The sequence below is a fragment of the Girardinichthys multiradiatus genome, chromosome 21 (genome assembly GCF_021462225.1).
Source record: "Girardinichthys multiradiatus isolate DD_20200921_A chromosome 21, DD_fGirMul_XY1, whole genome shotgun sequence".
Classification (NCBI taxonomy): domain Eukaryota; kingdom Metazoa; phylum Chordata; class Actinopteri; order Cyprinodontiformes; family Goodeidae; genus Girardinichthys; species Girardinichthys multiradiatus.
Genome location: NC_061813.1, coordinates 24,496,884 through 24,524,041, shown reverse-complemented (window position 1 = coordinate 24,524,041; position 27,158 = coordinate 24,496,884). Strand labels below are relative to the sequence as shown.

Genomic DNA, 27,158 nt, shown 5'->3' with positions numbered 1-27,158 from the left:
ACCAACCTGCTTGCTTATGGTAGATTCACTCTTCCCAGCCTGGTGTCCTTCAACAGCTCTTGGGTCTTGGCTATGGTTGAGTTCGGAGTCTGACTGTTTGAGGCTGTTAACAGGTGCCATTAATTCAAGTAACGAGTGGAGGACAGAAGAGCTTCTTAAAGAAGAAGTTACAGGTCTGTGAGGGCCAGACATCTTGTTTCTGGGTGACCAGATACTCATTTTCCACTGTAATTTACACATTAATTCTTTAAAAATCCTACAATGTGATTTCCTTGATTTTTTTCTTCTCCTTTTGTCTCTCATAGTATGTCGTTTCGCATTTGAACTGAAGATTCTTCTTAATGTAAAAACAAAGAAGAAATGTGACAAGCCCAGTCCTTCTGCTGCCTCTGAGAAGACTGTTTACGCATCTCCATGTTCGTTGTACTTTTTCCCCTTGAACTGAAGTGACTCCCGTCGGCTCCACAGTTTGCCTTCGAAGCACAGACGTACAGAAGACAAGAACCGCTCGTTTGAACTGTCGTCCTACTGTTGAAGCCATGAGCTGAACTTTATTCAAAACTAACCAGATGCCATATTAACTCCACCTGTGCTACCTTGTGTTCCTGCACTCTCATAGTTGAAGTGTACCTATGAGGAAAATTAGACCTCTCATCTTTCTAAGCAGAACATGCACAATCAGTGTATGACTAAATACTTTTTAGCCCCACTGTAATTGTAATCAGAAAATGTATATATAAAAGGTATATTTTTTTTGTATGATCATTGCTCCATGAAAATAAAATGGTTAAATTAAAATGTAATGTATGTAAACCTCTCTGGTGCCGTTGGATGGTTTGCCTCACCAAGATGTGCTGCCGTTGGGGTCAGTTCATGTTTCTGAGTGCAACATTTGTGCTTTACTGTGCAGTTTCCCAATGTAGAACCAAACGGGCATTTTATGCAATGAATCCTAACCATGTTTGGAGAACAGGCATTTATTTCCCCTGTGTATTTTTGTATTTAAAAAGGCATATGTGGTACAAATGTATTCCTCATTCTCCTTCAAAATAGCTCAAGGTCCAGCCAGATTGGTGTCAAATGGACCAGTTTTCTGCAGGTTTCCTTGGTTTAACAGATAAGGGGCTGAATATAAATTCCCACCAAATTCTTTTTTTTTCTGTTTTAGTCAAATGTTAATAAAGTTGATTCAAAAACAACCAAAAAAGAAAGTCAAGAGAGACAAACTTTTATTAAAGATGATTTACAATTTGTTAGAGAACTCTTCTGCAAATCTTTGACATTAAAAGCTACATGTCACTGGCAACCTGTCCTTCCCTTGTACAAAGACTTAAATAAGCAGCTATACAACCATAATGTGAAATGATATGAAGACCAACACAATGCCTCAAAATGTCAGTTTAAACCACAGGCTGATTTACTTCACTTTTAACAAGAACTTTAATAAAACTGGGGAAAAATGTACAATGCAAAATAAGGCAGGATCCTGCAGGGAATCAGAAGAATATCTTTGGCTTTTAAAAAAGGAAAATAAAATAGAAATGACTTAAATTGGTAAATCCTGACACGGAAGATAAAATACTTTCAAATGTCAATCCGAGTCTCTTTAAATTCGTAACGGACAAAACCGGCACATTATTCCCTGTTAAAAACAAATTACAGCATCTACCTTTGCCACAACATAAATAACTCCCAGTCAAATCACACTACAATTCGTACAAGTACTTCAACAATACTGCACCAGATTCAACATGTCCGAGAGAGCCTCCTCCTTGAGCTTTTCCTGCTCCTTAAAAATGGGGATGCAGACTTGATCACCCATTCCATGTGCAACAAGTTAAAACAAATACTTCATAATAACAAAATAAGATTATTAATCAGTCGCTAGTGTTTCTAAATATAAAGATAGCAGTTATAAAAGTGCAAAAACATCTCCAACATTGGACTCTATGAGATGATTAATAACTGGTCCAGCCAGGCCAGAGTCAGAGAAGATCACCAGAAAGAAGCCACTGCCAAGTATCCACAGACCTTCTGGATAACCGGCTCAGGTCCCTCTGGTCAGAGCAACTTTTTCTTTCCAGTTGGTTTCAACATGTGCTGCCCAAACTGAAGACGAGACAGAACGAAGCAGATCAGGAATGAACTTACTTGCAAACTTGGCTTCAAAATGTTCACCTTCTAGTGGATGAAGACACTCGTCTCACCAGAAGGGTTTCAGTTTGAGGTTTGGCTTCGGGGATGGAAACCTTCCAATCTTCCTTGTCGCTTCCTTCCTGTCCGCTGTTATTCCGAAACCGATGGGCAAATTTGCGTTTAAGAGCTTCGGCGATGAAACCTGCTGGGTCGGCTGGATCTTTGGACATCATTTTGACCTCAACTTTCTCTAAACGACTAGAAAAAACAAGGGATAAAAACAGGTAAAAATTGTGATTGAAGGTTTTAAGCACCAAATCTGAGCCTGAAGTTGTGAGACAGACCTCCTCACAGACCGCAGCTTAACTTTGTCTATGTCCTTCAGGATGTCCAGCATGCTGGGGATTTCTGCTGGCTTTGAACCCACAGCCGTCTGCTCATCCGTCTTCCTGCCTCTTCTCCTTTTTATCAGCTCTATGGCTGAAAACGTTCGCTGTAGTGCTGGTGCAGGTGGAGGAGGTGGAGGAGGAGGAGGGGGGCTGCCAGAAGGTGGAGCAGCTCCGGTAGCAGCAGCTGGAGTGAAATGGTTAAAGAAAGAAAGCTGTAAATCATGTGAAGGTCTGCTGCCATCTAGTGGACACGTTGGTGAATGCATAATGACTCTGGTACCGGACTGTGCAGTCTTTTCCTGAGCCAAGACTATCTGAGCTATCTGAGCTCTGAGTTTGTCCAGTTCTGTCTCCAGTGCGCTGATCTTCTGGATCGCCTCATCGTTTGAAACAGTCGGACCATGCAGGTCAGGAGCTCCTTCGTGCAGACTGGGCAGGGACCTTTGACGGGTGAGGAGTTTTCTCCGAGGACGAGGCTGTTGAGCTCGAAACATGAAGCCTGGTGGGACCCCTGGCCTGCTTCAACCAGGCCACAAGTCAGAAATGTTCCAACACTTACATACAGGGCTTTGCAAAAGTATTTTTAATCCCATCATTTTGTCACATTGTTTCACGTTTCAACCACAAATGATGTATTTTATTAGACCTTTGTGCGATAGACCAACACAAAGCAGTGCATAATGGTGAAGTGGAAGGAAACATTATAGGGGACTTTTCAAAACATTTTACAAATAGAGACCTGAAATACTTGAATACTTTGTAGAAACACCTATCAGTCTTTTTAAGCCTTTAACTGGTTCTCTGGTTGTTTATTGTGTCTCTCTGTCCCGTCTGTCAGTTAAGGTAGATAGCCATGTCTTGGTAGTTGTAATCCTGCTTTAAACTTCTCCACAACGTTCTCCCAGACCCGTCTGCTGCGTTCCTTGGTCTTCATGATGCTGGGTTATTTCACAAACGTTCTCCAACAAACCTCTGAGGCCTTCACAGAACAGCTGGATTTATAATGACATCCAATTACTAACAGGTGGACTATTTACTAATTAAGTGAAGGCAATATATTGTCTTAAATTATTTGAGAGGCATCAGGGAGGCTAAATACAAATGCACAACCCACTTTTTAAACTACATTTGTGAAAGCAATGTATGATTTTCCTTCCACTTCAGTTAAGCAGTACTCTGATGGCTTATTACATGAAATCCAAATAAAATGCTGTGTATAATTTTTTTTTTTTACAGAAGCACATCAGCTCCACTGTTCAGAGCTTTCACCTGGGTCTGCCACAGTAGCTTCCATCATCCTCTTCGTCCCCTTCGATCCAGGCAATATCAGCAAGAGAGGTGACCCGGCTGGTCTGCCTCCTGGCACTGATAAGGACTCCAGCCTCCTCAGTGTATGGGTAGAGCTGCAAGGGATGGAGGAAAACTTTATATAATACCATTTAAGACAGATTACAAAGTGCTGTACCTAAAATAAACTAAAAACATTAGACATCAGTACATCGCAGTAGTTCAATAAATCAATTGTAAATGGTGAGTTTATAGGAAAATATTACATACAAGAAGAACTGTGCATGTATGTTGAGGTTAATTGGCCATCTGGCTTCATTTAAAAGGAAGAATCTCACAAACCCTGCTTACATCAGTGAAGCACAAATGATTACTTCTGAAACCATTCTCAGTTTGTCACAGCATCTTCAAATAGACCTTATAGTCAGCCAGAAGATGAAGAATATCTAAAGCAGTGAAACAAATAATACAGTGCCCTCTGGATGAAAAAGCACAGAAACAGTCAATTCCAAAACATTAGCCTCCAAGTTTACACAAAATAAATCTGGACATCTGACCAGACTCCTGGACAAAAAGGTATTTTTCTATTTTACCAAGACGTTACCAAAGCACATTCAACATGGCTAATCAACACAGCTCCCTGCCTTTTACCCACAACCTACTCAGAAGAGACAACACCTCTGTTTCTACACTTAACCAAGAAATGAGTCGCTAAGCTGCACTGGACTAGCACAACGTGAGACAGACAGTACCTCTGCATTTCTGAAAGGGGCGATCATGAGCATGTACACCGATGCTGTGTTGCTAGTACTCCTACTCAGAGACAGCAAATGCCAAAAGACTAGCTGAAAACCAATAAGCGCTTATGAGACATACCTTAAACAGTTACTAGACAGAAAAGGGGCTGGTCTTGCATCCTGAAGGACACGTAAATCTGTTTAATGTGCCTCTAATTTCCTGTCACAACATCTAACAGCACTGAATCTTATGTAATAAAAGGTTATTAGAGTAATCTGACGAGGACAAACAGTGCTTCAACACACACACCGGCCGACCAACATAAAGTAGCAAATACCTGAAGAGGAAAAAAATTAAACACGTTTTCAATGAGAAAAATAAAAAAAATAGATAAAATGTTTAAAATTTGGCATCCATTTGTGTTCGGCTTCCTTTATTTTGGTACCCTTAAAAAAGCCTGTGCAGCAGATTCCATTCAGAGGTCACATAATTAGAAAATAAAGTGTAATTCAGTCTCAGAAATACATCTGTTTGGTTAAGTCCTCAGACAACCTTATTGTAATAATATAAAAACCAAGGAAAACCTTAAATTTGTGTAAGTTCAAGATGTATAAACACTTTTACAAGGCACTGGGTAACATTTACACCTTTGTCTTTATATAAACATCTTAATTATATATAAATGTGTAAGTTAATTAGAAAAATAAGCAATGGGTTAGACAGAGAAAGTGCAGAAGAGCTACAGGTCCTTCTCAAAATATTAGCATATTGTGATAAAGTTCATTATTTTCCATAATGTCATGATGAAAATTTAACATTCATATATTTTAGATTCATCGCACACTAACTGAAATATTTCAGGTCTTTTATTGTCTTAATACGGATGATTTTGGCATACAGCTCATGAAAACCCAAAATTCCTATCTCACAAAATTAGCATATCATTAAAAGGGTCTCTAAACGAGCTATGAACCTAATCATCTGAATCAACGAGTTAACTCTAAACACCTGCAAAAGATTCCTGAGGCCTTTAAAACTCCCAGCCTGGTTCATCACTCAAAACCCCAATCATGGGTAAGACTGCCGACCTGACTGCTGTCCAGAAGGCCACTATTGACACCCTCAAGCAAGAGGGTAAGACACAGAAATAAATTTCTGAACGAATAGGCTGTTCCCAGAGTGCTGTATCAAGGCACCTCAGTGGAAGTCTGTGAGAAGGAAAAAGTGTGGCAGAAAACGCTGCACAACGAGAAGAGGTGACCGGACCCTGAGGAAGATTGTGGAGAAGGGCCGATTCCAGACCTTGGGGGACCTGCGGAAGCAGTGGACTGAGTCTGGAGTAGAAACATCCAGAGCCACCGTGCACAGGCGTGTGCAGGAAATGGGCTACAGGTGCCGCATTCCCCAGACCTGGGCTACAGAGAAGCAGCACTGGACTGTTGCTCAGTGGTCCAAAGTCACTGACTTTTTTCGGATGAAAGCAAATTCTGCATGTCATTCGGAAATCAAGGTGCCAGAGTCTGGAGGAAGACTGGGGAGAAGGAAATGCCAAAATGCCAGAAGTCCAGTGTCAAGTACCCACAGTCAGTGATGGTCTGGGGTGCCGTGTCAGCTGCTGGTGTTGGTCCACTGTGTTTTATCAAGGGCAGGGTCAATGCAGCTAGCTATCAGGAGATTTTGGAGCACTTCATGCTTCCATCTGCTGAAAAGCTTTATGGAGATGAAGATTTCATTTTTCAGCACGAACCTGGCACCTGCTCGCAGTGCCAAAACCACTGGTAAATGGTTTACTGACCATGGTATCACTGTGCTCAATTGGCCTGCCAACTCTCCTGACCTGAACCCCATAGAGAATCTGTGGGATATTGTGAAGAGAACGTTGAGAGACTCAAGACCCAACACTCTGGATGAGCTAAAGGCCGCTATCGAAGCATCCTGGGCCTCCATAAGACTTCAGCAGTGCCACGGGCTGATTGCCTCCATGCCACGCCACATTGAAGCAGTCATTTCTGCAAAAGGATTCCCGACCAAGTATTGAGTGCATAACTGTACATGATTATTTGAAGGTTGACGTTTTTTGTATTAAAAACACTTTTCTTTTATTGGTCGGATGAAATATGCTAATTTTGTGAGATAGGAATTTTGGGTTTTCATGAGCTGTATGCCAAAATCATCCATATTAAGACAATAAAAGACCTGAAATATTTCAGTTAGTGTGCAATGAATCTAAAATATATGAATGTTAAATTTTCATCATTACATTATGGAAAATAATGAACTTTATCACAATATGCTAATATTTTGAGAAGGACCTGTATAGTTTGAGTATATTTCTCAGTGGGTCTTTATGAAGCTCAAGGTTGATGAAGGTTGCTGAGCAAGACTGACCTAAAGCAGACAGACTGCATTCCTCACAGCGAGGGAGGGCAGCTGGAGAATGAAGAGAAAAAGAAGAAAGAGCACAGTTTTGAAAAGAAAATAAGTAGAAAAGCTGTTTAAAAAATTTCATAAAATCCAATGTCAATTAAATCCCCAACAGGCTCTGCATAAAATGTTTTGCCCTAACAGTCAGATTTCTCATTATAAAGTCCTTAGTGTGAAAATGAATTCAGTGACTTTCTGTGTTTATGGTTCATAAGCGAAAACAGCCAGAAGAAGAAGAAAGCAAACAGTAATGAGGGCATGAAATTTGTTGATACACGACTTTGACGACTTTGGAGAAATGGGCGGAACAACAGTGGAAAGCCAGGACTAAATCAACGAGTCTTTTAAAGAACTTTAAATCCCTGCAGACATTTTAGATTTGGATAAAATACCTTTGCAAATAAATACAAGGTCATGGCACATTGTCCCTTACCTGGAAATGAACCCTGGGGCACGGTTTAATGGGAAGATTTGAAGCGATTCTCCTTACCAAACTTCTTGAAGAACCATAGGGCTTTGCAGAGCCAAAAGCCTGCAGGGGAAAAAAAAGGTTTATTACAGGGAGTCCAGTTTACTTAGGGGACAAAAGATTAGTATCCCCTATAAAACAAACCCCATTAATCTGATATGAAAGGAAACTTTATATGTTCATTAAAATAACGACTGGTGCTTTATGAAAACTCAGAGCTGCAGGATATCAGGACATGTTACTACTGCTGAACACTAAAGACAATATTTAGTGCCATTATATGTCTCTCACTGCTCTATTCTATAATCACAATGTCCCCACCACTTTCCTTGAGCTTTCCCATCCATCACCAAGATCTACAAAACAGGGCAAACAGAAATACCAGATTCTGTTCACAAAACCTTACCTAAAAAAAACAAAAAACAAAAAAACCCCCCAAGATCTGTGGATTATGAACACCACTTCATCTGGTCTACCTTTTAGGTGGACTTTGATGCAACAAGAACAAAGAAGACCTCAGTTTTGGGAGAGAGATCAGTACAAGTCATTACTTGAGTAAAAAAAATAAACATTTGTATTCTGTATATGCGCCATGCTGTTAAAACTAGAGAGGATTCCTTTGATTAAACCAAAGTCTCAGCAGGAAATATCTGATGACTATGGTAAAAATGTATTCTGATGAGCAGCAGTGCTTATCTTCTTACAAGGTTTACCAATGACAATGACACTATGAATTTTGCCGTGTTGCACAAGTGGAAATCACAATTATCCAAAAAAAAAAAAAAAAAGGCAGTCACATACCAGGTCCATCTCAATCCTTGCATGCTCTTTACTCATTTCTGTCGATCGGTTTCAAAAACACAGAGAGGAACATGCCTCCAGATCAACATGATCCACAAGAGTCTGAAAAAAGCAGCTGGAAAATAAACAATACAATAAGCAAACAGGGGATGCTTTTTACACATAATCTATGGCAATCTTTGTTATTATGTTCGGCAACACTTACTTTTAAAAGCAATACAAGTTTGTGCTCCAATATTATCATTAGTGCCAATAATGATCTAAAAAAAACAACTGCATTTCTTAACCAATCCTTCTAAGAAGTGGTAAAACTGTGCAAAGAAATAAAATTCTAACAGAGAAAGTACTGCAAATATACAGCGAGTACGCAGACGTACCCTGACCTCTGATGGTAATGTTTGCGTTTGTTTCTCCGTTTTTTGATTTCCCAGAAAGTATTCAACTTCCCAGTGTAACCTTGCCTATCCTTCACTGTATCCGTGGAAATAAACATGCAGGGCAAACGCTTTTAGCCAAAGTTACAACACATCGACGTTTATTTTGACATTTGGCCCCTTTAAACCAACAAAACACACCAGTTCAAAAAGGACAGCGGGTGCCATGCTTTAAACGAGATTAACCATCAATTAACTGGATTTTCCCACGGTCACCGTGCTAATTGATGCTAGCGATAGCAGCGACGGTTGGCTAATCCCAAATGTCCCACTTCTCAAGATTTAATTACCACACACGTTATGTAGTATATGGAAACGTCGGTGGCTACAATTATCTGAGTTGTTACCGTTGTATTTGTGGTCGAATATCAGCTGCATAGAAGTTAAACTTACTGAAAAACACAACTTTCGCTAGTTTAGGTAGCTTCCAGAACCAACGCCGCGCGTGTAACACACAGAGAAGTTAATATAGGAAGAGCTTCGGGAATGTATTCTTAACCAATTGGATTATGGGAATTACAGAGCACGGATTGGCGAATTATTGTGATTGACACATCGCTTGACCAATCAACATTTGCCGTTCGACCAATCCTATTTTGCCATTTGCTACCACGACCATAGAGATGGAGAAAATAAGCCAGGGACTGCGTGAGTGTCCGGATCTTACGTCAACGTCGCCGCCATATTCTGAGTGGCATTAGGTTTTTCAGGTTAAGCTGTGTGATTGTGTGGTCTTCTGAGGCCTTAGCAAAACCAGTCTGTTCTGTTTCACATTAGATAGTGAGTAACAGTAAGTAGTTAAAGAATGAGGCATGATATTATGGCCATTGACAGTTGATGTGAATAGCATGACTCATCTCTTTGTCATTTGGGTATAAACCATTATGTCTCTGGCCTCCATCAATGGTTCTTGGGGACCAATGGTGGATATCCAACTCAGGTAAGCAATACACGTTTTGGACGAATGGAGCCTCTCCATCATTGTATTTTGATCTTAATGCAGGTAGTAGTAATGTTACGGCTTATAGGTGTGTGTGTTGACTCAACTGATCCCTGAAACAATGCTTTTAGCGATTAGACAATTTGTCAGTAATTACACACTTTCAATCCGATGATGCAAGAATTTTAATTTTATACTCACTATTCCTTTTAAGCAGGCTGAACTCTCTAATATGTATTTTTTTCAAATAACATTTATGAAAATTATACATGACATTTGTTTTTCACTTTATGTATTAGTGTTTGTGTGCATGGTTTTCTGTGCCGTGTGTCTGTGTTGTCCTGTGTCGGACTGTACAGGGTGTATCCCACCTCGGTGATCACTGGAAATACCCCCTCCACCACCGCAACCCAGTGGATGAATGGATTATTATACCTGACATCTGAAAAACAAAACATTAAAATTGTTTGTAAAATTGTTACATTTTTTCTGCAGATATTGTAGTACTGATATCAACATATATTTAACCAAAGTTAGTGGAACGTAAACAGTTATGCTTTTAATCAGAAAACTCTCTCTAAAGTGATGCCACTCACAGTATGGCGAACGCACTGACATCTCAACGAAGCCTATGCGGCATCTTTCTGCTACATACGTACATATTACCATAGACATCAGAATCAGAAAAGCTTTATTGCCAAGTACGTTTTTGGACATACAAGGAATTTGTTTTGGCGTAGTCGGTGCAATGCAGTACAAATTAAACAGTATAAACATATCTACAATATAATATAAATAAATATGCACAGTTTTAAGTGAGTGAGAGTAAATATAGAGCAGTATTGGGTGCGAGAGCAGTACAACAGTGCAGGTGATCAGTGTGCAAGTATGGCAGTGCAAGTAAAGCAGGAGTCCAAGCTGAGCGTTAATGTAACGCATAGAGTTGTATAATGCTGCGTTCCATCAACCTCGGAATTCGGAACTAGTAAGTCGGAGTTTACGTCATCTCCGAGTTGTAGCGTTCCAGTTTCCTGCTTGTTTTCATTGGTATTGCTAGCAACTGCAACAGCAATCTTACAACTATAACACTGTTCTACGCGGTATTTTGCGGCATATACACAGCGTTGAAACAACTCGTATTATAAACACTGATACATAGTACGTGTATGACGGACTAAATGTTACATAAATAACAAATAACTACTAAAACAGTCACAGTAAAAACAAATGTCTACTATTGATGCGAGTAGCAACCATCTTGAATGGCGAAGTCGGGTATGGTCGTGTTGCCCCGACTTTCCGACTTTCGCGGGCGTTCCAGTTGAAATTTATTTTTCGGTGGTGAAAAATTCCGACTTCCGAATAGAAATTGAACGTACCATAAATACCTCTATCGAGCTACAATATCCAATCAGATTTTAGGACATCTTTTTACGTTTGTTTTATATCCCCACACATCCCGGCGGAAAAATGTCATGTAAACTTACGGACATCCCGTCTGGGACACTGGAATGTCCTTGATCACAAAACAGCTGCACCCTTTCGATGTGCCTCAAACCCAAACACTACTGTGCACAGCTGCTAGCTAAAGAAGCGCAGGGGAAGAAAGGGGACACAGGCCAAGTGGTGGTGAAATTGTTGTTGTTACGGTTTATTTTGGGTTGTTTCGTAACTTAACAGTTGGTTCTGGTGTCGGTTTTGTACACCTACTGGCTAAACCGACCAGGGTTTCGCTCGGGAGTTTTTAATGACCAACTGAAATAAAGCTAGCTTTCGAGCACGGATTGTTAGCTTAGCCTAGCCGCAATCGGTTGTGTACCACAGGGCGTGATTTAAGGTGAGCCTGTGGACAAGAACGAGTATTTTAAGTTGATCGTTACAAACAGTTAAACAAGTCAGTCTTAAAGTAGTTTTGTAAACGGAATTATTATAGAATGTACCTACCACCACACACCTAAATATATTTTGTTTCTTATGATAGCTGCGGTTTTCTTAGTGTGTGTCAATAAAATCAAATTATATCCAGTCAACTGCTGTAATAGCGCATGTCATTGACTGCGAATTATATAAAACCTATTAGCAATTATAATTCAATAATTTATTTCAACACAAATGTATATTATGTGTTATATATGCATAAATATACAATGCATCCAGAAAGTATTCACACCTCTTCACCTTTTCCCCATTTTGTTACCTTACAGACTTATTCTATAACCAACAAGAGCAGTTTTATTTTTTTTTTAAATGCACACAGAGTAGTTCATAATATCAAGTTGAAAAAGTGCAAATTTATTAAATATGTAAGAATTAAAAAATTATAATTATAATAGTTTTTGGTGGAAATTACAGCTTCTTTGGCATGTCTCTACATGCTTGGTACACCTAATTTTGGGGTGTTTCCTACAGTTCTTCTCTGCAGGAGCTCTCAGGCTCAGTCAGGCTGGATGGGCAGCATCAGTAGACATTTTTAGCTCTTTCCAGAGATGTCTGAGGTATAGTTGGGCCACTCAAGGACTTTCACAAATTGCTCCTACAGCCTCTAATTTGTATTCTTAACTATGTTCTAGTGCATTGTCCTATTGGAAGATAAACTGTCGCCTTCGTCTGACTTCCAAATAATTCTGGAGCAAGTTTTTTAAATAAATCAATCTGTATTTAATTGCTGTCTTCTTATCCACCAGTCGAACTAGTTATCCAGTTTCTTCAGCAGAAAAACACACCCACGGTATGATACTGCCACCACCTTGCTTCACAGTGGTGATGCTGTTAGCCATGTCAAGTTTTTTCTTCTGATATAATCATTGGAGTTCAGGCCAAAAAGTTCTAGTCTGGTTTCATCAGAACTGAGTTGACCTTTTGGATTGTTGTTCAATCTCCACAGATTAACACTGGAGCTCTGTCTTAATGACCATTGTGTTCTTGTTTACCTTTCTGAACAAGAGTCTTCTTCCCTAAATTCCCATTTTGGTCGGGCAGCCAGACGTATGGAGGATCATGATGGTTCCAGAGTTAATAGATTTCCAAATAATGGAGGCGGCATGCTTTTGGGATATTCAGTGTTGCCAAATTGTTTTTTTAAAAATTCTCAAGCAGTTTTGTGCATTAAGACAATCTGGTCTCATGGGTCTATAGATAATCTATTTGACTTGTTTGTTTGGTTTCTGCTCTGATTTGCACTGTTAACGTAACAATGTAACAAAGACAAGTTCGTTGCATTTCAAGTCATGTTCAATCAGCTGAATTTACCACAGTTTTAATCCAACCAAGTTGTAGAAACATCTGAATGATGATCAGTAGGAAAGGGATGCACCTGAACTCAATTTTGGATATACAAAGATCGAATAAGAGAATGAAAACCTCTACATCAGGTTTTTTAGTATATAATATTTAAGTTTTGACAGTTCATTAACCTGATAATTGATACAAAAAATTATAGTTTTGTGTTCACCTACATTTCAGAAAGTCAGATCATACATTTTGTCCTGTTTTTATTTTTCCAGTAAAGAGAATAGGTTGGTTTGATGCACGTGCCATCAAAGCTAGAGGCACCATGAGTGCGGAGGTGGATGCACTGACTGTGGTAAACCAGTTGAGAGATCTCGCTGCGGACCCCCTGAATCGAAGAGCCATAGTTGAAGACCAAGGTTGCCTGCCGGGTCTCATCCTTTTTTTCGACCATCCTAACCCACAGGTTGTCTACTCAGCACTGTTGGTAAGCGTTACCTGCTGCCTAAAGGAATCTATACAGTTCTGATGTTTTCTGTCATCTAAAGACAGGGATGGAGTAGGTTTATATTAATAAAATAGCATACAATTTAAACTTGTTCTCAATGGGTTTTCTACTGGCTTTCCTATATTTATGTTTTTGTCTCCCCCACCTTTACCACATTGAAGCAGCTGTAAGGTTATTTTTGGCATGAAAACAGCCTGATTTTTGTGCTACTGCCTGTTGTGATGCAAATACAGTACAGGCTTCCTCTCAGCATTTTGATTCACTGAAACTCTTTTTTTGCAGCACATGACCTGTTACTGCTGGTACACATTTAAGTGGTTTTATGTAAGAAACTCCTGAAGTACGAACGCAAAGTCAGAGCTTATGTAATATATGTGCAGCTGCACCTGGGCGCCCCTTTTAAAATGATCCTCTTATAACAGAGCTTTTAATAGGAGGCAGATAAAAGCTGCCCTTTCCCTTGCAGGCTGTGCGCTACCTGGCAGAATGTCGAGCCAACAGGGAGAAGCTGAAGGGCGAGTTGGGCATGATGCTGAGTCTGCAGAATATCATGCAGAAGTAAGTCGCTGTCTTCGCCGCGTCAGAAACGCCTGCCTACAGGGCACCTTCTTTCTCATAAAACCTTAACCTGACATTTATTTATTTTCTTTGCTAGACAGTGTTTGCTAGTCTGCAACATTTCATGACAGGATGTTGGTTTTCACTTGTTGTCTCATGGTTGAGTGGTTGTAAAGCTGAAGTACTGTAGGGTGGCAGTAATGTGAAACACCGTTGGCAGAAATGGTTCTCAACTGATCCTGGGATAGATTTAAGGGGATTTAGTTAGTTTTACAAGTGCAGTGCATACCTTTATATTTTAATGTAGTTTCTTGAAAACCAATGAAAATTAAAGCTGCAAGCAGCCTTGAAGGCCCTCGCACCTCAGCGCAACTCGGCCTGTGGAGCGACCGCGGGAGCCCGGCATCGCTGGCCGCATGCCACCAACGAGGCCGCCGTTCAATTCCAAATGTCGCCACTAAGAGGGACTGTGAGCGACATGTCATATGATCATCGGTCATGCAGAGTTCTGGTCTGGCGAGAAGCATTCAAAATTTGGAGTAAATCGGACCTTCCAGATGGAAGCTACAGTCATTTGTTTATTGGGTGGGGCTAAAATCATGTCATCAATTGACTGTGTCAACATGTCCACGATTAACTAATGATCATGTAAGCTACATTTCAAGTGGATCCGATGATGTATGAGGGAGATATAGCCCTTGAAGTGTCCTAGGGGGTGCTATTGATCCAAATTTCAATGTAATCCAATAGAGCTTTTTAGGGGCTGACAAAGATCAACCATGTTTATTTTGGAGTGAATTGGACCATGCATGTGTAATTTAGAGCCAAACGTATGGCCTTGGCGTAACATCAGAATTTGCCACGCCATCATGGCCACACTCTCCAGTTAAAGCAGTCAGTACTGGCGACTGTCTAAGACCATCATGTTATCTGTTACTTGGGACAGTTTCACATTGATTAGGTGAAGAACATCAAACATTGACTCTAAAGGAAAATGGGACACTAACTGTTCTCAGGGGGCGGGGCTTTGATGATGTCATTATCTGACCATTGAATATTGTTGAGGCCTAGAGGCAGATCAATTTCAGAAGGTTTCAGGTCTGTGACTTTCCTTGTAGGAGCTATATCAATTTCGTCTTTTATGGCGAGAAGTCCTATTTTGAGGCGTGGCCACGCCCACACGCTTTCATGTATCAAAAAGCCTTTGATAACTTTTGATCCCCAATGCCTTAAGAGTATACTGAGTGGTTTTCAAGTGTCTAAGTCAAAAGCTGTAGAAGTTTGCTCAGATATGCGGGCTAGAAGGGTCAAAACCGGGGTCAAAATGGCAAATTCAATCCAAGATGGCCGACTTCCTGTGGGGTTTGGACCAATGCTCTAAGAGACTTTTTTGTAGGTCCTGAGAAGATACATATGTGTACCAAATTTCAGATTCCTCGGTCAAAGCATGGCTTGGGGCTGATTTTTATTTTATTTTCTAGGGGGCGCTGTGGACGAATTAGGCCACACCCACCAAATATGTCATCAGATCTCTGTTGGAGACTGAACTAGAATATCGCATTGAATGTGGTGCAGATCAGATGATGTATGTGGAAATTAGAGCCAAACGTATGGCCATGGCGTGACGTCCAACTTGGTCGCGCCGCCACGGCCTTTTATGAAAAGTCACTGTGCTTCAAACGAAGTTAGATTCACTATTTATCAGTCACCTAACACAGTTTCAAGTTGTTTGGGTTAAGAGGGTCATAGAGGCACCTTTCCAAGTGAAAAAAGTGACTTCCTGTTCTCAGGGGGCGTGGCTTTGATGATGTCAGCATATTACCCCATTGGATCGTCGGGAACCCGATGGTCCTCCTTCATGCCAACGTTGGTGAGATTTGGGATTTATTTGGGAAAGGTATTGCAATTTTTCACTTTGGGCGCGAAGTCCAAGTTCGTGCCCCGGCCACGCCTCCTAAACATGGCCAAAAACTCACGATTTTGATAACTTTTAATCCCCCATGCCTTCACTGCACATTGACCAAATATGAAGCCAATAGCTCAAAATCCCTAGGAGGAGTTCGTTAAAGTTCGAGGTGAGTAAAAGTGAAAAACGTCCAAAAATCGGCCTTTGACCCAAAATGGCCGACTTCCTGTGCGTTTTAGGGCATACCCCCAAGAGACTTTTTTTCTTGGTTTGAGGAGCTCTACCTGTGGGCCAAATTTCAGATATCTACGACTAACGGTTCGGCCTATCTCACGTTTCAATTCAATTCAAAAATACTTTATTAATCCCAAAGGGAAATTAAATGTTTTTATAGCTCATATTATGAAGGTTTCTTCAAAGAGTCGTTGTAGATGCTGATGGCTGTGGGTAGGAATGATCTCCTGTAGCGCTCCGTCTTACAGCAGATCTGAAGAAGACTCTGACTGAAGACACTGTTGTTGTAGGACAGTCTTATGAAGAGGATGCTCAGGGTTCTCCATAATGTTCTTCATTTTATGAAGAATCCTTCTTTCCACAATGATCTCCAGAGGTTCCAGAGGAGTCCCCAGAACAGAACCAGCCTTCTTTATCAGCTTATTGAGCTTTTTTAAGTCCCTGGCTCTGATGCTGCTTCCCCAGCAGATAATGGTAGAAGAGATCAAACTCTCCACAACAGACTTATAGAAGATATGCAGCATCTTGATGGAAACACTGAAGGACCTAAGCTTCCTCAAGAAGTACAGTCTGCTCTGTCCCTTCTTGTAGATGGCTTCACAGTTACATCTCCACTCTAGTCTGTTGTCCAGGTGAACACCGAGGTATTTATACTCCTCCACCACCTCCACTTCTTCTCCCATAATATAAATAGTTTTTGACTTATTCCTGTTTCTCTTAAAATCTACAATCATCTCCTTTGTTTTAGTCACGTTCAAAATGAGATGATTGTTTCCTCACCATGCCACAAAGTGGTCCACCACCTTCCTGTACTCAGCTTCTTGTCCATCTCTGATCCACCCCACGACTGCAGAATCATCCGAGTATTTCTGCAGATGACAGGAGTCTGTCTTGTACTGGAAGTCTGAGGTGTACAGAGTGAAAAGGAATGGTGAGAGTACAGAACCCTGTGGTGCTCCTGTGCTGCTGACTACCTGGTTAGACTCACAACCCTTCAGTCTCACAAACTGTGGTCTGTTTGTCAGGTAGTCTTTGATCCAGGAGATTGTTGAGGCCTCCACCTGAGTCTTCTGGAGTTTCTGACAAAGCAAATCAGGTTGGATTGTATTAAATGCACTGGAGAAATCAAAGAACATGATCCTCACAGTGCTACTGGCTTCGTCCAGATGACAGTGGGTTTGTTGAAGCAGGTGTATGATGGCATCTTCAACTCCACAGCGATAAGCAAACTGAAGGGGGTCCTGATGGTTTACTGTTTGCTTACTCAGGTGGGCCAACAGGAGTCTCTCTAGGACCTTCATGATGTGAGATGTCAGGGCAACAGGTCTATAGTCATTGAGGACTGATGGGTGAGTTTTCTTTGGTACCGGAACAAGACAGGAGGTCTTCCACAACACTGGAACCTTCTTCTGGGCCAGGCTAAGGTTGAAGAGGTGCTGCAGAATCCCACAGAGCTGCTCTGCACAGACCTTCAGAACTCTAGGGCTGACATGATCTGGACCTGCAGTCTTATTCCTATTCAGTCTCTCCAGTTGCATCTTCACTTGACTTCTTGAGACACACAGGTGGAATTTGGGGGCATGGCTAAGTGGTTTGGCCACGCCCACTGACCATGACATTAAGGAACAAGAATTTTACGCGGGGGACAATTTTGGGAAAAATCTTACGCGTTTTCGTCCATGGCAAAGTCCCCAAATTGCCCCGCAAAGAGGCAACAGAAGAAACAAAGAATAAGAATTCTTGCAATTACAATAGACCCTTGCAGTTTTCCTACTCGGGCTTAATAAATGACGGCCGCTCCTGTCTTATCATAGGGAGGTGTGTGGAGGTGTCAGACTTCATTACAGTTTTATTTAAGGGTCTGTGGTGACACTGGCCCTGAGGTAAACCAGCCCCTTTATTTGGTCAGTTTAATAGGATGGGTTAATAGGACCCCTCTAGCAACATATGGAAACTTAACCTAATACAATGTTTGGTTTGCCATTACGATGCCAGCTTGAGTGCTGTAATCTGGATTTGTTAAAAAGCTCAGTTTAGAGCACTTCAATGTTTTTTATAGTTCACGTGCAAATGTTAACATATACTGTGGTTACCTTTAAGTCGCATTGCTCCAACAGCATCATTATAGATCTACACATTACATAAGTATGGTGACTAATCTCCCCACGGGCACTGATCATTTCACTTTATTTTCACCTGCCTTGTGTTTTCAATATTTTACTTTTGTCCTCTCTCATCCTGAAGGAGTTCGTCACCCGGGGAGACCAAACTGCTGGCGTCTGAGATATATGAGATTCTGCAGTCAGCTGGTAAAGAAGAGGCTGAGCGGGCCGAAGCAGCTGCTGCCTCCTGCCAACGTAAAGCCCACTTCTTCCTGGGCTCCAACAACAAGAGGGCCAAAACTGTAGTTTTGCACATTGACGGACTGGACGACTCTGTAAGTGTTCACAGGATGCATCAGGACTTTACCCCGCATCTGTCGCATTCAAACACACACCTGGTGTTGGTTGATGTGCAAATATCTCTCTTCAGATCATCATGTTTGTTGCTGTCATAATCACAGATGTGCCGCAGCATCTTAGGATTGTCTATGTGGCACCTAAGAAGAGGGTTGAGGGCACAGGTTGTAAATGTCTGCCACCGAACAGCAGGATGCTGAGATTGAACCTGAATGTTGCTCAGCAGGAAGCCTGCATCTAGCCAGATTACATTACAGCAGACAGACGGCCTCTGGTGGGCCGCACTAACCAGGACGCTGTGGAAGCTCAAAACTCAACATGCACAATGTTTGTGTAATGCTCACTAAGCTGTGTACACATTTAACAGATCATGCAAACTAATTTGTAGTTTCAAATACCTTTAGGATGGAAACTCTTTGCACGCTTTTCACCTGCTTCCTTTTTCTTGTCAGACTCGAAGGAGCCTGTGTGAGGAGGCTTTGTTAAAGATTCGAGGAGTCATCAGTTTTACTTTCCAGATGGCTGTCAAACGATGCGTTGTCCGCATCCGTTCCGACCTTAAGGCTGAGGTATTCCTTTTGATATGGATAGCAACTTAAGTTTGCCCTCTATTTGTGGGAAAAAAAACTGATACTCTGTGTTATAGATTAATTTTATGACTTTGGGTGTCTTCTCTCAGGCATTGGGAACAGCAATTAACTCCACCAAAGTAATGAAGGCTCAGCAGGTGGTAAAGACGGATGACGGCGGAGAGGTGAGGACAGCAGGGAGGTAGAAGCTAGTGTTGCACTGTTTACTCAAACTACTTTACATAAAATAACCCCCCACACAGGAAGTCAGATGAAAGGTCAGTGTGTTAGATGTGGTGTGTATCTGTTTGACAGGTTATGTAGTTCACTGGTCACGGCTCAGACCTTCAAGCTGACACGAGTAGTCACATCTCTGCCTCAGGCTGAGCTTGTTGCATTTTACAGGAATTAGATCAAATACCGATGTAAAATTTTTAACCCATTACGCTGGTTTTTGTGTTTTTTCTGCAGCAGTCGTCTGCAATTCTACCACAGAACTGTTCTGTTACGTAAATTTTAGCCGCTGACGCTGAAAGGGACACTTCAACTGCAGAAGTGTTGCTGCTTCAGAATCAGAGATCTGGGAAGATAGATTCAAGTCACAGCAGAGTCCAGAACGAGTTGAAAAAAAACGACGAAACCAGACTAATACAGCATTAATCTCAGATCGTTTTATAGCGATTACGGTTTAAAAGCAAAGTAAAGTTAATCCAAGCTATTGACTTTAAATGAACTGTGCCAAGTGTATGTGAATGATGCAAAAACAAGGAGCATTCCTCTTACATAAACAACCAGATTTTATGCTTCACATTGGAAATGAACCAAACTGTGGGTCAGGGTTAAAATGGGGTTTTTGCAAAATTAAGTCACTGAGGAAAATATTTTTTTAGGGGATCAGTCAATGCACGTCTTTGGTTTAAGGTCTCTCCAAAATGTATTACCTTAATATCTGGGCTGTTTTCTGGGGTAGATTTCTACTAGGATTGTTTTGCTTTACGATATTGGAAAATCACGAGATATTTTTGTTAATATTACCATGGCGATATCTGTTATAACCCTATTTTTTTCCTCATATTGGCTTCTAACCCTCTTGGTGACTTTAGCATTTTAGACATTATCTTTAGCGCCAGCTGTGGGCAGTTAGACTCCGTCCTACAGACTGAATATTACAGTGGCAGCTTTTGCCACGTGCAATTACTGTCTTCTAATCAATCCTTTGTGATATTATGATTGTGCATGCTGATATTACAATGAAAATGTACGTGGAGGCCTGCTGGTAATCTGATGTGGCCCTGGTTCCTGCAGTAAAATATTGGTACCAGAAAACGACCCTGATTTCTGGAAAAGGTTCCTGCAGTGGAAACGCACACAGAAGGAACACTTGTAACAGTACATCATGTGGCCAGCAGGGGTCAGTCATACCTCAGTTATGTCTTGCAACTACAGGAGAAGATTCTTGGCTTTATTGTCAAACTATCAAGCTATCAGCTGTTACTACCATTTTTACTACCATGACACCATTTTTAGATTAGATTTTGTTTGGGTTTATTCTTTTAAATCAGATCACTTTTCATATCCTTTGTTTTGCTCTCTGTCTTTCTCTTAGCTGATGTTACCATTCCAGGAGGACTCATCAGTGCTGGTTGAGGAGAACACAGACATCCCAGACTACCTACCTGAGGACGAGAGTCCATCACAGGAGCAGGACAAGGCCGTCACTCGCGTAGGATCAGTCACAGATGGCCTGGGCTGGCTCAGCACGGCTGCCAACTTCCTGACACGCTCATTCTACTGGTGACAGCTTCCTATGTTTCTTCTTCTACTCCCTGCTACGTCCATTTGCAGATACTCTCAGTGTGGTGTTGGACTTCACCCTGCATTACTAGTTTTCGGCTCTCCTCTCAACAGCACATGTGCCGGACTGCCAAGTGGAACATGCAATAACTTCAACATGTGCATATATTAGGCTACATATCCCGCAACAAGGTTGTTTGTGTACAACTATAGACCAACTGCAGATATATCTAGAGGACATAGCCAAAGGACTCTATATCCAACAGAACCAAATACGGTAGCTTTCTGGAATTAAGTAACGCTATGTTGAACAAGTAGATTAACGGGAGGTTCTTTTAACTGTCATCTCTTTTTGTGCATAAATTTATTTTCTTGCATCTTTTCCAATATTTGTTCATTGAATACTTTGTCCTCTAAATTTGTCGCATTTTCAATCACTTTTTTTTTTTGTTCTGTTTATTTTTCAGCATGTTGTGTGCCAATCTCGCCTGATGCCTACATCCACAAATAATTTGCGTGTTTTTTGAGATTTAATTGTAATTATTTATTCATACTTCATTCAAATGATCTGAGCGTTATGAGAAAATGCAGTAAGTTCAAAGAACAAGTAGACACCAGCCACTGGCTCACATGCATTACACTGAATTGTGATTTTTAAATCACAGCTTATGTCCTTTTTGGCTGATTAGTGCAGGGATATCTAAATACATTTGAACGTCATCCAAACGTTAATTTATTAAAGTAATTCAGCCCGCAATGTGGAGGTTATATATAGATTTGTTCCCCCCAGTGATGTATTTCAAGCCTAATTTCTATTGGTTTTGGTTTACAGCCAATAAAACCTAAAACTCAACTCTGCATAAAATTTAAATATGACATTAGATCAATAAAAAATGGTTTTTAGTATAGAAATGTCAGCCTACTAAAAGCTTTGTCTATAGTATGTACACAGTGTGTGCACTCAGTTTAGTTGGGGACCCCTCTTGCGTTAATTACAGCATCAGTGCGGCAGGGGATGGAGGTGATGAGCCAGTGGTTCTGCTGAGGTGTTGAGAAAGCCCAGGTTGGTTTGATAGCATCCTACAGCTTGTCTGCATTATTGGGTCTGGGTTGTCTCCTTGTCTTCTTGACAATATACTCTATAGAGTCTCTATGGGGTTTAGGTCACGTCCGCTGCCCAATCAAGCACAGTGACAGCATAGATATAAAACCAGGTACTGGTATTGTTGGGCGGGGGCCAGGAAGCATGAAGCTCTCTAAAATGTCCTAATAGATGTCTTTGCTGTCTTTGGACTTTATAAAACATGGTGGACAAACACCAGCAGATGACATCACTGGCTGGGATAGTTGTAGCCCAGATCCTGGATATGTCTCCGTGTGGTGGATCTTCAAGCTCTGACTCCAGCCTCAGTCCAGGCCTTGTTAATCTTCTCCAAATTTCTTGATTGAGCTTTACAGTGATGCACGATATATTGGCATTAACATCAGTATCGGCCGATGTTAACCATTTTATAACCATTATAACAGTGTTTGTGCCATAAGTAAAACCGGGCCGATATCAACAACCAGTGTTTACTTCCATCTAGAGCTGCACCTAACGATTATTTTACCAGTAGATTAATCTGTTGACTATTTTTTCGATTGAGGTATTTGTTTGGGCATATGACAGTGATATAGATGCAGATAAGGATTGTGGGGTTTTAGGGAAATATACATGTATATAATATCGGTAAATATCGGTTATCACTCACAACAGCAATATTAATATCTGATATCGACATCAGCCCAAATTTTCATGTCGGTGCATCTCTAGCCTTTAACTTCACAATCCTCTCAAGACTGCGGTTGGCCCTGTTGCCTGTGCAGCTTGTTCTGTCACACTTTTTCCTTACACTCAACTTTCCATTAATGCTTGGATACATCACTTTGTGAATAGCCAGCTTTTTCAGCAATGACATTTTGTGGCTCACCCTCGTTGCAGAGGCTGTCAGTGACTGTCTGATGGACAGCTGCCAAGTCAGCAGTCTTTCCCATGATGGTGTAGGTATAAGATAACATTTTTGTCACAGAAACAGAATTTTGGGTGCTTGTTATCTGTAAGCCTTAATCATCAAAATTAACAGAAAGGAAAGTTTGAAATATTTCACTTGGCATGTAATGACTCCAGCTATTATATATTTCACTTTATTAATTGAAATGCTGAAATAATGTAACTTAGATGATTTTTCATTTATTTAGATGCCGCTGCCTCCACCCCGTTAATTTGTTTGATTGTTTTTGTAAAAGGTCGATCCATCTAAGACATAATTATGCAGGTAAAAACCCAAACCTGCGCTCCTCGGTTGGCTGTTTTTCTTTCAAATGTTTTTTTTTTTTTTTCCGGCACAAGTGGCCTTTATTTTTATTTTTTTGACAATAGGCAGACAGGAAAGAGGGGGAGACATTCGGCAAATGTCGCCGAGTCCGGGACTCGAACCCGGGACGGCCGCTTTGAGGACTGTAGCCTCCGTATATGGTCGCGCGCTTAACCCCTACACCATTAGCGCCGCGCCCCGCCCCTTGCCTGTTTTTCTTTGAAGGCTCCCTAAGCTACCTCCGCTCTCAGCCTCCTCTTTCACATCAACCTGGGCTGTGATCTTCTGTCATTTTAGTACCACCACAGCTCTGCATGAAAAAGATAGACCTGTAAGCTGCTTGCTTGTTAAATATATCCCCGAGTTACCTGGAATTCCTCAGCTATTTTGTTTTGCAGTGTCGTCACCACAGTTTAGCCGGCAGTGTCCTTAAACCAGCGATCATGTTGGTGCACACTCACACATTGGAAGGACTTAAACAAGCGATGTGGAGGAGATGGTTCATGTATATTCTGTAAATGGTGCCTCATTCCCTGACATGAAGGATTTTTTTTTTTTTTGGTTTGTTTGAATAATTCTGGCTTTTATTATAGGTCACAAATAATGATAAGAGCTCGTAGCAGCCAAGTTTTTTTTTTTTATCTCCTGAATTCACCTCAGGTTTAATTATTTTGACTTGTGTCATTAACAGTTATTACATTCAGTGCTGACCAGGCCACTTTCAGTCTTTTGTGGTACGGAGATGTCAAATGGGGTTGGATTCAAACTGGGAAAACAGCAGAGAAAAGCATAACTCGTGATGGCCATGCTCTGAAAAGCATTAATTTTAGCATTTTATGTCATCCTAGGTCAACAACAACCCACAGAATAATGTCAGCAGGAAGTGCATATGTCAGCAGTATTACTGTCTTTTTTATTTGTCCGTGTTGCAGTTAATCTTTGTTGCATGTAGTTTGTTTTCAGTATTTCAGCTCATTTTGCAAAGAAAATACTTGAAAATTGTTCAGATTTTTGTTTTGTCGTTTGCCTTAGCTGTAATATTAAGAAAGAACAACTGACAGAGTCCTCGGAAATGTTACTTCTTGTGTACAAACTCGGCAGATGTAATATAACCCGTGCAGATTTTAAAAGCTGTAGATTCCTGTACACTGTTAATGCGAATGATGATAAACAACAAAATAAGCGAAACGGTGCCAGTTTTCAATTTCTGTTGTCGCTGTTGATTTTTTATTTTCTTTACATGGCGTACTTTATCCTCACATCACTGTCCAGGCCTCCTCTCTGTGTCAAATCAGATCGCCGAGGGCGGCAAACATTCCCTGCACAGAAAGAGAGGGAGAAGCAAATTCACTTTTCTTTACTGGTGCATAATCGAGGTGCCTCAGGATTATCCTGTGGCCTGCCTACCACCCCCTCCACCCCACAGCCGAGGTGCTGGTAGGCAGTCAGAGGTAGCAGCCAAGTCCAGCTGGAAGCCTTGGAGCCACTGATGATGCTGATTCTCAGCCTCCAATGAAATCCTGTGCCAAGCTGTGGAGAAGGCCTTTACTTAGCTACTGCATCATCTGGATGGATTCTGACTGGAAATAATGTTTAGTTTCAATTCTGACCCTTCTGGACCTTTCATTTAACTGGAATGTGTTTTTAAAGACATTTTTTATTTTTATTTGGCCACTTTATACTCAATGTGCAGTCTTGACTAATATGTTTTGCTTTAGTCCTTTATACAACGTTCTCACTTTAAAATTTATTTACATAAATTTGAAGCACATAAGGCAGCCTCCGCATTTATTGACACTGCTGGTAAAGAAGTGTAGATATACTTAATCTTTTACCGCAGGACTGTTATCTTACATTGAAAAATGTATCATCTTTCAATTATAGTATATTAAGTAAAAGGGGGCAAAATGTCCCAACATCAAAATCACCTATGCAACAAATTATTTCCCCCTATACTGTTAATTTGTTTTTATTTCACAAGTTTAGAGCATAAGAAGAGAATGTTGTTTCTTCATTTCTCTTTGCACAATCCCAGATGTTTTTTTTTATTCGATTTAGTTCTGGGGACGGGCATTGCCATTAAAGAAGGTTGATTTTGTATCTGGTGAACATTTTCTGTCCTTATTGACCAATATGTTTTCTACCCAATGTTGACCCAATTTCAGTTAATGGGACTAGAGCCTTTTATCTAAAATCTCCCTGAAATTCAAAGAGTTCAGCATGCCATGCACTTTCCAGGGCCTTTAGAAGAGAAACTGACCCACAGCATCATAGATCCTCCTCTGTACTCAACAGTGGGCATGAGGTGCTTTTCCACACTTTTATCTTTTGTTACATGCCAAACACACCTGGAGTGATAGTTTGCAAAAAGCTCAATATTTGTATCATCTAATTAAAACACTAGGTCCCTGTTAAAGTCTCAGCCTTGTTTAGCAAACTCCAAAAGTGAACACTTCTGATGGTAGGGATACACGGTAGGCCATGTCTTCCAAACAACCAATTGGCATCTGGTATGTATGGAGGCTTGGTGACCATAAGATGCCCGTCTTTGTGGGTTTTGGTCCAAACTTGCAGCTAATGGCTAAGGGAAGTAGGCCTCTGTGCAGGTTTCCTATGCAGAATGGAAAAATACTGAATTTGATTTCAGTATTTTTTAGGTATGGAATAAAAAGTAAAGAATATGAAAAAATATTTGTATTTCCAGACTTTATTTCCTGTTTCAATGTCTATATGTTGTGCTTTCCTACTTTGTGTCTGCCCTTTCTTCCTTTCTATTATATGTCATTTTCTTTCTTTCTTTCTTTCTTTCTTTCTTTCTTCCTTCTCCTATCTATCTTCCATCTTATTTCACCTTCCTTGTTCCCTACTTTCTTTCCTATTAGGTGTCCTATGATTCCTTCCTTGTGGTCTTTATATTTTCTTCCTCCTTCCTTCCTGCCTTATTTTCTTTCTTGCTTCCTACTTTGTCATTCCTCCCTATGTTGTGTCCTTTCTTCCTTTCTTATCCTATCTACTTTGCTTCTTTCATTTTCCTGTCTTCTTTGTGTCCTACCTCCATTCCTTATGTTCTTCCTTTATTCATTGTGTCCCTTTTTACTTCCTTGGTCCTTCGTTGCTGCTTCTGGTTCTTAGAGGGTCCATATTTAAAGACTAACTACTATAGGTATGTCTTTCAAAAACTAATGTTTAACTTTGCTGCTTAATATTTAAAAATAGATGTGAAGGACTGAGAACTCTGAAAAGCTGTTACAAAAAGTTTGGGATTTTTACTTGAAAAATTTGTAGAAGTCCTGTCTGTGTCGCATATTTATTTGCACCCCAGGGAAACAGGGTGTCATGGACAACTAATTAAAAGTTCCTACTCTGATCAACTTAAAAATCTAAAGTATAATTAAAAAAACTGCTTCAGTGACATTTCTGAAAGAATTGTTGAGGGTTCACGTTTTTGTTTGAAGATTAACCTATTTTTCCCTATAAAATAAATGTGCTAAATTAAAGATTAGATTTTTTTAAAAATTCAGTTCAATTCAGTTTTTTTATATATAGCGCCATTTCACAACACTCAAGGCACTTTACAAAGTCAGTTCAATTAAATCATACAGATTTCAAGTCAGGTACATACCTTCAAATTAATCCTAACTATCGAACAGTTCAGTCAGATTCAGTTATTTATTAAAAATGGTTAAAACGTTTTTCTATCTAAGCAAACCCAGCAGATTACATCGAGTCAGTGACTTACAGCATTCATTTCTCCTGGAGGAGCATGTAGAGACAGTGGAAAGGAAAACTCCCTCTTAACAGGAAGAAACCTCCAGCAGAACCAGGCTCAGTGTGAGCGGCCATCTGCCACGACCGACTGGGGGTTTGAGAGAACAGAGCAGAGACACAAAGAGACTTTCTTCCATTGGTATCACACACACACCCCTCGCT

General features: G+C 40.7%; 2 protein-coding genes across 6 annotated transcripts; one reads left to right on the top strand and one right to left on the bottom strand.

Annotated features, from left to right (window-relative positions):
- Positions 1 to 1,212: 1,212 nt before the first annotated feature.
- mtfr1 (mitochondrial fission regulator 1) lies at positions 1,213 to 9,200 on the bottom strand. Of its 5 annotated transcripts, none has more exons than XM_047348987.1 (8): positions 9,072 to 9,200; positions 8,245 to 8,359; positions 7,408 to 7,506; positions 3,795 to 3,928; positions 2,806 to 3,041; positions 2,481 to 2,709; positions 2,208 to 2,394; positions 1,213 to 2,109 (listed from the first exon to the last, which is right to left on the bottom strand). In XM_047348987.1, exons 2-8 carry the CDS (start codon positions 8,278 to 8,280, stop codon positions 2,062 to 2,064), a joined length of 969 nt encoding a protein of 322 aa, XP_047204943.1. In that variant the 5' UTR covers positions 8,281 to 8,359; positions 9,072 to 9,200; the 3' UTR covers positions 1,213 to 2,061. The 5 variants fall into 5 exon arrangements, with proteins under 5 accessions (XP_047204943.1, XP_047204945.1, XP_047204947.1 ...); XM_047348989.1 differs by having other exon boundaries at positions 9,026 to 9,129; XM_047348991.1 differs by having other exon boundaries at positions 8,245 to 8,346; positions 9,072 to 9,116.
- Positions 9,201 to 11,077: 1,877 nt separating this feature from the next.
- Positions 11,078 to 25,337, top strand: armc1 (armadillo repeat containing 1). The gene is made up of 7 exons (XM_047349931.1): positions 11,078 to 11,455; positions 13,122 to 13,333; positions 13,821 to 13,912; positions 18,297 to 18,489; positions 18,964 to 19,080; positions 19,191 to 19,265; positions 20,687 to 25,337. The coding sequence occupies exons 2-7, from the start codon at positions 13,172 to 13,174 to the stop codon at positions 20,876 to 20,878; spliced, it is 831 nt and encodes a 276-aa protein (XP_047205887.1). The 5' UTR covers positions 11,078 to 11,455; positions 13,122 to 13,171; the 3' UTR covers positions 20,879 to 25,337.
- Positions 25,338 to 27,158: the final 1,821 nt, after the last annotated feature.

Bases quoted from the DNA above. Each gene is read 5' to 3' on its own strand.
- mtfr1 (XM_047348987.1), bottom strand. From the start codon at position 8,280: ATGAGTAAAGAGCATGCAAGGATTGAGATGGACCTG. The intron at 7,507-8,244 runs GTATGTGACTGC...TTTCCCCTGCAG, and splicing joins CAAGGATTGAGATGGACCTG to GCTTTTGGCTCTGCAAAGCC. The intron at 3,042-3,794 runs GTGAAAGCTCTG...TGGTTGAAGCAG, and splicing joins AGCTACTGTGGCAGACCCAG to GCCAGGGGTCCCACCAGGCT.
- armc1 (XM_047349931.1), top strand. From the start codon at position 13,172: ATGAGTGCGGAGGTGGATGCACTGACTGTGGTAAACCAGTTGAGAGAT. The intron at 13,334-13,820 runs GTAAGCGTTACC...TTTCCCTTGCAG, and splicing joins TTGTCTACTCAGCACTGTTG to GCTGTGCGCTACCTGGCAGA. The intron at 13,913-18,296 runs GTAAGTCGCTGT...CTCATCCTGAAG, and splicing joins CTGCAGAATATCATGCAGAA to GAGTTCGTCACCCGGGGAGA.